The sequence below is a fragment of the Thermobia domestica genome, chromosome 5, assembly GCF_964235325.1.
Source record: "Thermobia domestica chromosome 5, izTheDome1.hap1.1, whole genome shotgun sequence".
Lineage (NCBI taxonomy): Eukaryota > Metazoa > Arthropoda > Insecta > Zygentoma > Lepismatidae > Thermobia > Thermobia domestica.
In genome coordinates this window covers 239260415-239273876 of record NC_137458.1, presented here as the reverse complement: position 1 = coordinate 239273876, position 13462 = coordinate 239260415, and the positions used below count along the sequence as shown (strand labels likewise).

Sequence of the window (13462 nt, the reverse complement as noted above, 5' to 3'; positions counted from 1 at the left end):
TAAAGAAGTAGATATTCACAAAAATAAATATAGAAAGCAAGAGCCTTTATTACTCCGAGATTTCTCCTGAGTACAATTACTGTTGTAAATATATACAATATGAGAGGACTGCAGTAATAACTTGTCATATTTTAAATTCAGTTTATTAATCCGATTTTCGTTTCACAGTTAGTACAGAATTTTAGGCATCCACGATAAATTATAAAAGTGCTGATAAGTTATACAGTGGTATTTGACTACCTTAAACTTATTATTTCCAAAGGTGTTGGCAAATGAACGTTGGTTTAACGACTCAATAGGAGTTTTGCTGACTGAATTAATATTCTCAATTACCTTAAATAATAATAATAATAATATATCCAGGTATCAATTGATGTGGGTAGTGGACTAATTACATTTACATAATCATAATTTTGTGGAAAGACGTATAGGAGTTCATGTCTTCTGTATTACAGTTAATTTTCAAAGTATACGTCACTGTGTTAAAAAACGTTACTTCGGATTAATACACTGTTGAACAGTTTGCCTTGATGTTGAAGCAGAAACACGTATAGAACCGTTTGTGTAATATGGTTCAAGTCAATGTGAACCTTGAAAAAGGACACTAGATTGATTTTTTACAATATAGAAACTACTACAATTTTCTGGAAATACAAACTAGAACAATTTTATTCTGATTGTCTCTTAGTTATAACGTATCTTAGTCACTCAGTCAGTGGCTTTCGGAACCCGAAAGTTCGTCATTGCAGAAATGAAACCCCACCATTGTATGCTATTGTGTGTCAACCAATAAAGTCTTAATTATTACTAAACCACCTTTTCCTAAAACCTTGCTTTATGTAGTCCTCCGTGTGATGGACATGCTTTATATTACTTCCCTCCTATGGTAAATAACATCGTGTCCATAGGTTTCCGGGTGTTCCTTTCCTTCCACCTTGTCATTCCACCAATTCTTTTGTAGACATTCACTCTCATTATTTATCCGTTTCCTTTAGGTTACAGCGAGCAAAACTGCGGGACATAAAGCTAGAAATTACGTATCATTGTCTTTCGCCTTGTCTTATCCGAAGATCTCTTTCTTTTATGCTTCCCTACTTGGTTCTTACGCATTCTACGCGCGTTCTTCTTGGGAGCATCGTATTCTGTCTATCTTAGACGTCCCGATTTTATTATCGATAATATATTGGGTGAGATAAATGAAGGATATAGCCGAGCTTTTCTCATTCCATAATCCCTATAGCTGACATGAAGAATGAAAGTGAATGGTTGGTCAGGAAGCGAACTAGGTAGCATGCGTCTTAAAATATACATTAAGCATCAAAAATACTATTGGATGTATATCATATAGTTAAAAATTCAACCTACAAACATCCTAAAATTTGAAAAAAAGGAACAAAGTGTTACGTTGAACTACTGTTAACATCTTCAATGTAACAACAACAACAAAACCTGCTTAGTCTGTCACATTACATGCTTATTTCCAACTATGAGATAAGTACAAATATATATACAAATTCAATGTATGAATCCTTGATACCTTATATACAGATAACAATTAATACCTTCTGGATTCCTTAAGACGTGGAAAAAATTAACATGGTCAAACTTGCAAAGGGGATTCACTTAAGAAGAAAGTGGCAGTTGCATGTATTACTCCCAAATTTCAAACATAACTATGTTGAGTATATATAACATTAACCATGCGCTGAAACCTACACTTGCAGTACTATTCACTTGACATGACAGTTATTTTTATTGCTGAAATACTTCCAAGAATACACTATTGTTTATGGATGATGTTGAGTAGAAAAGTAATGATAGATGTAGGGTAAGCATTTTAAGATGTGATGTATTATAATTTCACAGTTTACAGATGGAAAAAATCTTCAGAGCCATTAGCGCAAGCGCCTGAATTGGCAGTTCAGATAAAACCGACAGAATAACTAAATCGCATCATTTTTGAATAAATGAAAAATGGAACTTGAAGTCGAGAAGTATTTGATTTATGATAAATATAGTAGCTAGTCTCAAATCACAGATCCTATTTTCAATTACATCTAGATTTTGTAATTGTGTAAGTCAAATTTAGAGCAATAAATTCTAAATCTTGTAGGAACACGGCAGTTCACTGGTAGAGCTAATTTCCTTGGGAGCGGGGGGGGGGGGGGGGCACACTTGTCTCCCACATTCTCAATTATTTTGTAATCCCATCCCATCTCTTATCAAGGTTTCCCTTGTCCAAATTTATCGTTGGATTTATAGTTTCCGTAGAGAAAGTTTGAAGTACGTTCATTTCAATAAGCGAAAAACTTTATGATGTACTTCAACATCATTGGTTCTCTGATATGAAGCCTGAAGGTGTCTTGACAGTCCCCCTAATATCACTTGTATGTTTTAATCCTAGTGGAATAACTTCTCTTTGTCAGGCCGGTGTACAATTTCTTACATTTTCAAATTGCTTTGTAAATTCCAGACATTGATAATTTATCTGTAAAATAATTTTTGTATCTTGAAAGTAACTTCTCAATGTTGCTGGGAGTCTTAATCGCCAACTTGAAGGCTACTTTAACGCCAGAAACATCATCATTATCATTATTATTATTATTATTATTATTATTATTATTATTATTATTATTATTATTATTATTATTATTATTATTATTATTATTATTATTATTATTTATGAGTGATACTGGGCCAAAGGCGAAGAGAAAATCATTTCTCATACTTATTTGAACGGTAAGTACGGCTTTTGGGATGTTTATGGAGCTTTCATGTTTGACTGCATTTATTTATTTATTTATTTATTTCGTTCTTTCTTTTAGAAGTAGTTTTCAATTCAGATGCTTTTATTAAAACGAAGGAGATTCATCCTGGGTTGTTCCACCACCTCACCCTTGTCATTAAGAAAGAGAAAAAAGTAAAACAAATAGTAATAATAATAATAAGTTCGAGGTAGTTATAAGGTCAAATAATCACATAAAAAGTAAGAGAGAGTAAAAAAGGTACATAAGTAATAAATGAAAATAACCACATATTAATAATAGAAAGAAACAACCGACTTAAACTTATTTTTACACACTAAACCCTCTGTCGGTGCGAATTCAGTAATACACAAATAGTGAAAAAGTGTATGATTGGACCGAGAGTCGAATTCGGGATCTTCGGCGTACCGTGCCGATGCGTTAAGCAGTACGCTACCCAGTCCGCTCCCAGAACAGCCCTACACACTCCTACTTCTCGGTGCTTTTGAAATTCAGATGGTTTTTATTCACCCTTTCGTGGTAGATTTTGATCTTAAGCATGTGAAAATATTTACATGCCAGAAAGAAAATATACATTAAATTTTGTTATATCGAATAATTTTTACGTGGTTTATATTAAAAATTTGTCTTGCGTGTACATGCGCAAACTTGCAACATGGTGTGGATTTTACCCGTCTTGTACTTGATGGATTGCAATCCCAAACAATAGAGTTATTTCTGCATGTTGTAGGAAAACAAATACCAAGTTTCGTTAAGATGGGTAAGTTGTACGAGTTATCGTGGAACATACGGACGGGCAGACACACAAATGCCAATCGAGTCGAATGGTAGGAAGCTTCGCTCTTCAATCAAGAAATTACTTTTCAGTCCTATTTGCTTCGCTAAAGTTTTTATATCAGTCTACTAATAACACAATTGATTGAATGAAATTAGTCCTATTAGAACTGTACGCAAAGAATCTTTTTATTTCCTGGCTTGTATATTCAAAGACTACACCCTTACTCCGACGGTTACAATGTTTGAGTGGAGGAAAAATTAAACGTAGGTCTTGGAAAAAGTGTCTTACGTAATCAATCACTAATTTAATTGTGCCTTTTATTGAGTACATTTTACTAAAAGGTTTTAGATCCTTAAAAAAATAGCTTAAAAATTGTTTCTTAAAATAGATGCACAAAACGTGCTGTGAGAATTAAGTCCTTTCTTGTTTACTCGTTTAGCTGAGTCTTCGTAAAAACCTGAGTATTCCTTAAACTAGAGCTGAAGGTTCTTACTTTTAATATATAAGGAATACTCAGGTTTTTTCGGAGAGCCAACTTTTTAAAGAAGTTAATTGTAACAGTGCATTCTCCATGTATCTATTTTACGAAATATTAGATCGAATTTTCAATAAAATTCAAGCGAATTTTTACAGATTGTAAAAATTTGTAGCAAATTAAAGTCACAGTTAGAAAAAAATTTGGTGACTGATTAACATAAGACATTTCAGAGCACAATTTTAATTTTTTTTCTCAAACTGAAGTACAGTAGCCTTCGAAGTACGAGGATGGGCTGATAAGTTCTCGGCCCGACCCAGAATGACTTGAGCTGCAGGCATGAAATGTGAAGCTATTCAACATAGTCGCCTCGAAGGTTAACACACTTGGCACTTCGATGCTGCAACTTCTCCAACCCATTAAAAAAAAAAAAAAAAAAAAAAAAAAAAAAAAAAAAAAAAAAAAAAAAAAAAAAAAAAAAAACCTAAGGTCTGAAAAAAAAACTGTTCCGCAGCTGTTATCACATCTTCATCACTGTGAAATTTCTGTCCTTTCAGTGCTGTTTTGAGTTTTGGAAACAGATAATAATCAGAAGGGGCAAGATCTGGCGGGTAAGGTGGGTGGTCAATGCACTGAAACCCTAGGTCCCTCAGAAAATCCATTGTTCTGCTAGCCTTGTGGACGGGAGCATTGTTCTGCAAGAATAAGACACCTCGTGTCAACTTTCCCTGGCGCTTTTCTTTAATAGCGTCCTTTACCTTACCCAGCAAACTGCAGTAATACTCTGTAGTTATGGTTTGGCCCTTTGAAAGGTAGTCTGAGAGCAAAACACCATCCTTATCCCAGAATATTGAGGCAAGTACCTTCCCTGCGGACTTTTGTGCTTTGAATTTTTTGGGCCTTGGATATCCTGAGTGGCGCCACTCGCATGACTGCTGTTTGGTTTCCGGATCAAAGTAATGCAACCACGTTTCATCCTGGGTAACAAGCCGATTTAAAAAAATCGTCCTTGTAGTTCGCAAAATGCCGTAAAATCACCTGCGATGATCTCACACGTTCGCGTTTCTGATCCGCGTTCAAACATTTCGGAATCCATTTCGCAGAAAGCTTGCGCATGTCCAACTGATCATGGATTATTGACCCAACACGTTCTTTGGATATGTGCACATTGTCAGCTATCTCCTGAAGCGAAATCAGTCTGTTGCTCAAAATCAGGTCATGAATCTGGTCCACGTTTTCCGGAGTTGACACTGACACTGGCCTGCCACACCTGTCACCATCTTCTGTTGAAAATTCACCACGCTTGAAGTTCGCACACCATTTCTTCAGAGTGGAGTATGAAGGGCACTGTCTACCCAATGTGTCTAGCATGCAACCATGGATTTCCTTGGGCGACTTCTGTTGCAGGAAGATGAACTTCATTACACCTCGCAACTCCTCTTTGGTGAATTTGACATCTGGCTCCGCCATGGTCCATTCAATTACCTGTAAAATAAAAACCGTTTATGGTAGAATCGTGAAATTTGGTACTTAAACATATAAAAGATCAACATTTCACATGACATCAATTACATCAGGGTAGTGCAAGGGGGGTCGGGCCAAGAACTTATCAGCAGACCCTCGTAGTAGTAGTTCCACATATAAGGTTTGTTTTCTGAAAGGGTATGTGCTGAGGAAGTAACTAACGTTTTGCGGAAACGTTAACAGTTAGTTAATTTTGGGTGCCTTTGGAGTAATTACTTTTTTTTCTTAAATAAACAATCTAAATATGTGTTTTTCAGTTTAAATACTCTTCATAGTATATGTATTTATCTAAGTATTTTCTTTTTTCGTTAATGATTCCCGGACATAAGATTATTCAGAACTAGGACTGAAGTATGATTCTTTTTTAAGAAATCATTGAAAGCCACCCTTGCTAACAAGGTATATTTTTACAAATTTTAGTAGTAAATGAACATGGTCATCATCATCATAGGTATTCTGCCATTATTGGCAGCTCACTTGCTGCAACCAAGAAGCTGCCATACTCCACGGTCTTCCTCTAACGTCTTCGTCTTCACATACGATTTTTTTGTTCCGATATTGTCCAATAATTACAATGGTAGAGCGTTCACCTCCGGTGCTTTGGGTCCCTGGTTCGATCTCAGCTCGCGCCGTGTGGACTTTGTGGTGGACAAACACCGTTCTCGTGAGTTTTCTCGGGGTTCTCCCCACTTTCTTCATTCCACCATTTCACTCATCTCTCATCATCACCGTCTCCTTTAGCCTCACTGGCATAACCGTGGGACGTAAAACTTAAATATTTCATTTCTTTTCTTTCATTGTCCAATAATTGTAGCTTCCTTCGCCCCCTCCCTCTCTTTCCTGCCACCAGACCCTCTTGCACGTCCCTCAGAATACATCTCTTTCTTATCCAATCTCCCAACCAGTTTTTCTTCCTTTTCTTAATAATGTATAAAATTGTTCTTTTCTCCCTCACCATTTCTAACACCGTTTCGTTCGTTTTCCGTTCGACCTAGTTAATTCTCTCCATTCTTCTCCACACCAATATTTCGAAAGTTTCCATTGTTTTTCATCATTTTTGCATAATGTTCGTGTTTCTGACCGATATAGAACAATACTCCACACGAAGCATTTTATGAGTCTTTTTTTTCAACTCTTTATTCAGAGTTCCACAAAATAGTGTTTTCTTCCTCGTAAAGGCTTCTTTTGCTATTCCAATCCTTGCTTTTACTTCACGTTCACACTTTGTATCATTACTAATAATACTACCGAGGTATCGAAAACTAGTCACCTGTTCTATTTTCTCTCTTCCTACTTCTATATTTGAGACCGACCACTTGGTTACAGTTACCATGGCTTTTGTCTTTCTAACATATATTTTCATCCCATATTCTTCAAAGCTCTTCCTCAAGTTTTCTAATATCTTATTGATTTTCTCTTCAGATTCTGCAATAAGCGCCATATCATCTGCAAACTCTATACACCTAATCATTCTACTTCCTATTGAAATGCCATCTTCATTTTGTAGGCTCTTTTTCACTAGTAGAAAGAGAAATGGACATGAAGTAATCACAAAAATAGTGACTTTTCACATATTGAATACTCGTTATTCTTCCAATAGTAGTTAAATGAAGGATGTAACAGGGAAACTAGTTGAAAGTGTTCGTAACCTCAGGATGTGTTGATAAAGAAATAAGGAGTTTGAAGTATCTAGAATGAGAGCTATTTTTCACGAATTTGGAGCGTAACAAGTAAGTAATTTTGAATAAGGTAATTCGTTGCATTATCTGAATAGGCCTACATTTTAATCCATTTTAATACAATAATCCATACATTTTTTTTAAATAGTGTAGACTGACAATCATTAGACTGATTTCATGCAAGGTTTAGAATTTTCATCTGTTTCTTCATTGTATAATTAGATTTGATTATTTCAAATAAACATTTTATTTACTTTTATTATTTTTAAATCACAGGCAGATCTCTGAATTGATTGCGTTAAGACCATGGTTGCTTATCTAATGATGACTCATGTATATCGTTATCCAGTGGAATTGGTCATGAAAACACATCTAACGAAATATCCAACGAGAGAAGAGGAACATGTGTTATCAGTGCAAGAAGTTGAGAGAAAAGTTGGTAAGCTGCTACTACATACGTGCTAATTTTTGGAAGATTTGTAGAATTATTGTTCTTAGTATTTTGATTACCATGTTATAGAGATATAAGTATGGTTTGTAATGTCTGTATTTATCCTGTGCAAATTTTCAAGATTTTTCGGTTTTATTAAGTTTAAAATATTGTGCCAAACATCCTTCTTGTTACAGAATACTTTTTATTTTTTTAAAAACTATATTTCAAAAGTTGTGTTAATTTCGTTAATTTCTTAGTATAACCTTTTTGAATGTATACTTTCTTACATAGCACTATTTCCCAACATGAATTACTTCGTTTACCTTTATGATATGCAGCGTGTAGTATTTCATGTCATAAAGGCATCGATTGAAGGCGTACTCTCCTGCTCAGTGGCGTACGCAGAATATTATCAAGTGTATGTATGTTGGTGGGATAAGCACTCAATCTCGATATCCTTTCAAGACAAGCGTGTCTTTTGAATATATATCGTAATATAGTAAATGTTTATATTTCCTTAATATCCGCACAAGGGAGGAAGGTAATGCTCGAATCCCTCTTGCGTATGCCACTGTTTCCTTCTGATTGAAGTAACTCATTTCGTTTATGGATGTTCGGAACGGTGATATGCAAACCGGTAAAACCCCTTGCCAGTCTTAGACGGCTGATTCTCATTCTTGTTGAGATCTTTTTCATTATTAGAGTCTCAAACTGTACTATGCATAAGTATCGGAAGTCTTATGCAGAGCACATATAAATATCCCTGCGTTACTCGCGCACGGTCTCACGTTCCGGGCGTAGGTTATTTTTTGTTATTACATCGCTAAAGTTGGCAACACGTGCATCCAGTGCGTATAGCACCCCTCCCGTTTCTACCCCTCCCAGCCCAGAGCAGCGAAGACAAACCTTCCTCGTGAACTGCAAATAAGGGTTCGAAGAGCCGCTGGAGTTCCAGATCATCAGCAACCTGCAACTGTCGAAGGTAATGCTGGAAGATGTTCGTTTTATTCGTGGAAGCATAACAGAAAACCCAGATTTACAAGTGTCAGATGCAAGAGATACATCTGTGGAGAGCATACTGGCCTGAAAGCAATGTTTTTTGATAAGTTATTTCTAGTAAGTCGTTTTTTGTAGTTAGATATTTAGTTACAAGCTTTTAGTAGACATTTTTTAAGTACACCTATTATTGTAAGCATATAATTACGTAAAACGTAATTACCACCACCATACTTGCTATTTTATGTAATTTTAAAGTTTGTCATAGATTTCAACGTTTGTTTTTCATTATAATCAAATTTTAGCAATAAAAAGAAAACACGATCTCTAAGTCCGTGCACGGGCATTAGTGCAACTTTTCTACCGCGGGTAACTCAGGGATATATATATATATATATATATATATATATATATATATATATATATACAAGAAAATGATAGAAGAAGAAACGTATTGTGATTGATATACAAGTATATACCTTGGCTATTTTTCGACGTAGTCATCATGAACCTCGAGATACAAGCTTCCGTATACTCTCCGTGTAAAAATCTTCCGCCTGAGATTGCAGCCAGTCTAGAACTGATATCTTGAGCATTTCACAGTTGTTGAAACGCTTCGATACAGGTCACTTTTTCAAATGAAGAGGAAGAAAGAAATCGCTGGAGACAAAGCCGAGGCTGTAAAGGGGAATGATCGAATAGTTCCTATCGAAATGTTTGAACTACCTCAACAGTACGAGCAGCTATGTGTGGGTAAGGTTGTCATGAATGAGAAGAATTCCAGAGGGAAGCATTTCTCTCTGCCGATTTTGAAATGCACATCTCAGATTATTCAGTGTTAGGCAGTACACATGTATTGTAATTGTTCGTCCTAATTTCAAGAATTCCATGAGAACCACACCTTCTTGATTCCTAAACACGGTTGCCATGATTTTGTGAATTGGTGTTTATAGTGTTTGTGTGAATTTCTTCGGTTTAGGAGAACCAGAGTGCCGCCAGTGCATTGACTATTACTTCAACTCCTCAGTGGCGTACGATATCCAGGTCTCATTCTCCTTTACTATGTGCGAAAAGAAGTTATTCCCATCCTCCCCCAGCGGGTCAAAAATTCACGTGCAGCTGTCATTCTTCGCTTTTTGTGAGCGTCTATCAGTATTTTGGGTACTCACCTCCTACACAGTTTGTGATAACCCAATCCGATGTACTGTTTTCGCAGACACTTTTGGAAACTGTTTGGCGAGGTCAGTTATTGTGAACCACCTATTGGATCACACTTTCTCGTTAACGCGTTCCACCAGATCGTCCGTCTGAACACTGGTCCTTTCGCTACGCTCATAGTCGTGAATATTTAAACACCCTTTCCAAAACTCTCTGCAACATTTCCACTCACGAATTACTGTCGGTCCGTAAATAGTACACAATGCCCGATAGATGTCAATTGCATTCTGTCCTTTAACGTTCAGAAATTGTATGACAGATCTCACTTCAAATTTGGTAGGATTTTGTATTGCGTCAGCCATTTCATTTTACTGCTACTCGCACATACGCAATTTCATTCAGACGATTCTATTTCTGTTGCAAGCAGAGAATGAGCATGCTCAACTTCATCAGGGTTGCGGATCCCGCGTAAAAAAAAACTATGGGCTTTTTTTTTTTTAATGCGCCATGTAGGATGGACAGTCTGTCTATCTGTCCGAACGTTTGTGAACAGGTATCAGAGCAAAACGATAATAGATATCGAAAACTTTTTTTGGTAATCGATTCATCCTCCCAATAATAGATCCCATTTCCTCTGTTAAACCACGATTCAAACCGGAAGTGGTAGAAATGAACAACTTCGGATTTCAACGTCGATCACCGTAGAACAAAAACGGGAACAACGGCTTTTTGGAATCGGTTTAGTGTCTGAAGAAAAGGTACCATCTTCACCCACATCTCTCTACTAAAACCGGAAGTGGTAGAAATTGAATACTACTTGCGGTAAAACTATAAGAGATGGCGACAAAAGTTTTCGTGGAATCGATTCAGCGTCGCAACTACAGGTTCCGTCTATTCCGTTAATTCCCTATCTGAACTTGAACTGATAGGTATTAACAACTTCCGGTTCTAACGTTGATCGCCGTAAATCAAATACAATAATAAATAGCGATGAGGAGTTTTGCGGATCCGTTTCAGCGTCTGAAGAAAAGATGGTATCTTTACTTGCATCCATTTACTAATACAGGAAGTGGTAGAAATTTATCTCCTACTTCGGTAGATACTTTGTGTTTTAATATTGATCTCCGTAGACGAAAAACAGTAAGAGACAGCGATTAATGGCTTTTTGATATGCATTCAGCGTCCGATGAATAGGTTCCATCTTTATTCTTATCCATCAATTCCAACCAAAAGTTACAGATGTACTTCTTCAGTTTCAGTATTGAATTCGCGTAGTTTGGAAATCTTTTGTAGTTTCAAGTTGCGTAACGAAACTCAATTGTTTAATAATATATTTATTTAGCTTCCTTTCTGACCTTTTTGTTACCTAGAACTACTATTTCCAGCTTTGTGTTATGATCTTTCAATTCCTGTTTTTCTGTCTCAATCTAATCGTAAAAATATCAAACTGGCGAATATTCTGTTATTTACTTACTTTATACCGTATGTTGCATGTTAGCAGCAAGAAATCTTGTTTGATTAGCTTGCATTGTTCGTGTAGTACTTAGTGTTATAATTAATTTAAAATACATTTCCGTATTTCTTACAGACAATTCTGGAATTCATTATTTGAAGAGGATCGCTACTTGCGTCAATGCTATTCCATGCATTTTGCGAAAGGTATGTTCGACTAACTATGTGATTGCCGGAACTACTTTGCGTAATGAAATGCTGACTTACAAATCAAATTGCGACTGATTTGTAGTGACGCGTTAGTGCTATAGAATCTATATTAGAATGATCTCATTTAAAAGAAACTCTCGTGGTCAGTTGGTATTTGTTTGGCCATAGAAACCGAAATGCGATATAGAAGGGATTCATCTATGGAAAACAGACCCAATTTTAGAATCCATAATAAACCAATAAATAATAGTTTTCATGTATTCCTAAATATAAAGAGGGGGGCGCGGTGGCTCAGTGGTTGAGCGTTCACCTCTGGTGCTTGGAGTCCCGGGTTCGATCCCAGCCCCCGCCAAGTGAACTTTGTAGTGGACAAACATCGTGCTCGTGGGTTTTCTCGGGTTCTCCCGTTTCCTCCCACTTTCTTCATTCCACCATTTCACTCATCTCTCATCATCACCGTCTCCTTTAGCCTCACCGGCATAACCGTGGGACGTAAAACTTACAGATTTCATTCATTTTCTTAAATATAAAGATCCAAATATGGAAATGGGAAAGGTATTATTTTTCTACATCATTAGAAGGTAAATTAATTAGAATCTTCAGCAATCGTGTTTTATGTTCATCCACTTCAGTTCAGCGTTGCCAGGTCTATAGATTTGTCAATAGATCAACAATTTTTCCAAAGGAGTGTGGAAAACAAGAATTTTTGGTGTGATCTACGTATCTTTTAAACCTTCAAACTATGCTTAAAAAAAAGAAAAAAAAAGAGTCAGAAAACCTATAGAATGGCTATTTCCATCCGTCTGTTTGTGGACAGATATTAGAGCAAACACAGTGAGAGATCGAGAGGCATAAAATCATTTTTTTTCAATCGATTCAGCGTCTTAAGAAAAGGTCCCGTCTCCTCCGTTAACCCTACATTCAAAACAGAAGTGGTAGAAATCAATAGTTTCCGATCTTAACGGCAATCGTCATAGAAAAAAAAGTGCAATAGACAGTGGCAAGCGATTTCTTGGAATCGATTCAGAATCTCAAGGAAAGATAACACTCTACTAAAATAACCATAAGTCCCTTACCACCCCTTGTAAAATCCGTGTTCGTGGAAAATAGTGAACAACAACCATGTAGTAACAGAGTAGGCCGAGGGGAAAGTCGGATTGTGATGGTGACCAAGATGGCGGCCATCTTGAAAGCCGCCATCTTGAATTCACGTCAAGATTTTTAAATAGGAACATGGTCATGCGGTACATCATTTTAGGCTAGAATTTAAAGACAAACACAATTGTGAAATCGGTTTGTTGATATCAATTTGTTCAAAAGTTACAGGCATTTCAAATTGCTAATTTTACCTGTCACGCATGGCGGAGCACGTGCTCTACGTGGCCCCATCCCGAGTTATGCACAAGGAAGTCGTTCAACCCAATTGTCCATGACCCTCAAAAGAGTTTCTGGTTAAATATCGGCACAGGCTGCAAATATGCGTTCTTCCAGGTGTTCAAGATCCCGGATCTTTTCGGCGTATACCTTTGCCTTCAGATAAAAATCCAAGGGCGTCAGATCTGGTGATCGTGCAGGCCATTCAATGGGACCACAGGGTCCAATCCAACGTCCAGGAAATTGTTTATCCAAATAGGTACGGACCGGTAATTCGTAATGCGGAGGGGCACCATCCTGCTGGAAAAAGAGTGGAAATGTGCCGTCCTCGGACAATATGGAAGGGAGGATGAGATCCCGCAACATATCCAAATACCGTTCAGCAGTGAGGGTACCAGGAATGGTGAATGGACCAATTAATTTGGTGCCCCATAGAGCACACTACAACATTAATTTGCCTGTACCTACCATTTTGAAAGGGTCAACCCACTGAGGATTTGTCGGGGACCAATAGCGACAGTTTTGCTTATTCACTTCCCCAGTGACTTAAAAATTGGCCTCATCGGAAAAGAAAATTTGTGTGTGGAATGTGGGATCCGTTTGCAACTGTGCAAGGGC

The 13462-nt window shown here is 36.9% G+C and overlaps 1 protein-coding gene across 5 annotated transcripts in view; it reads left to right on the top strand.

Moving 5' to 3' along the window:
- LOC145686485 (PRELI domain-containing protein 2-like) overlaps positions 1 to 13462 on the top strand; it is a 35983-nt gene that overhangs the window by 7099 nt on the left and 15422 nt on the right. For all 5 annotated transcript variants that reach the window (XM_081759839.1, XM_081759841.1, XM_081759840.1 and 2 more), the window contains exons 2-3: positions 7498 to 7660; positions 11397 to 11467. In XM_081759839.1, the coding sequence (XP_081615965.1) occupies positions 7528 to 7660; positions 11397 to 11467 (204 nt within the window). In that variant the 5' untranslated portion in view covers positions 7498 to 7527. The remainder of the gene's footprint in view (positions 1 to 7497; positions 7661 to 11396; positions 11468 to 13462) is intronic.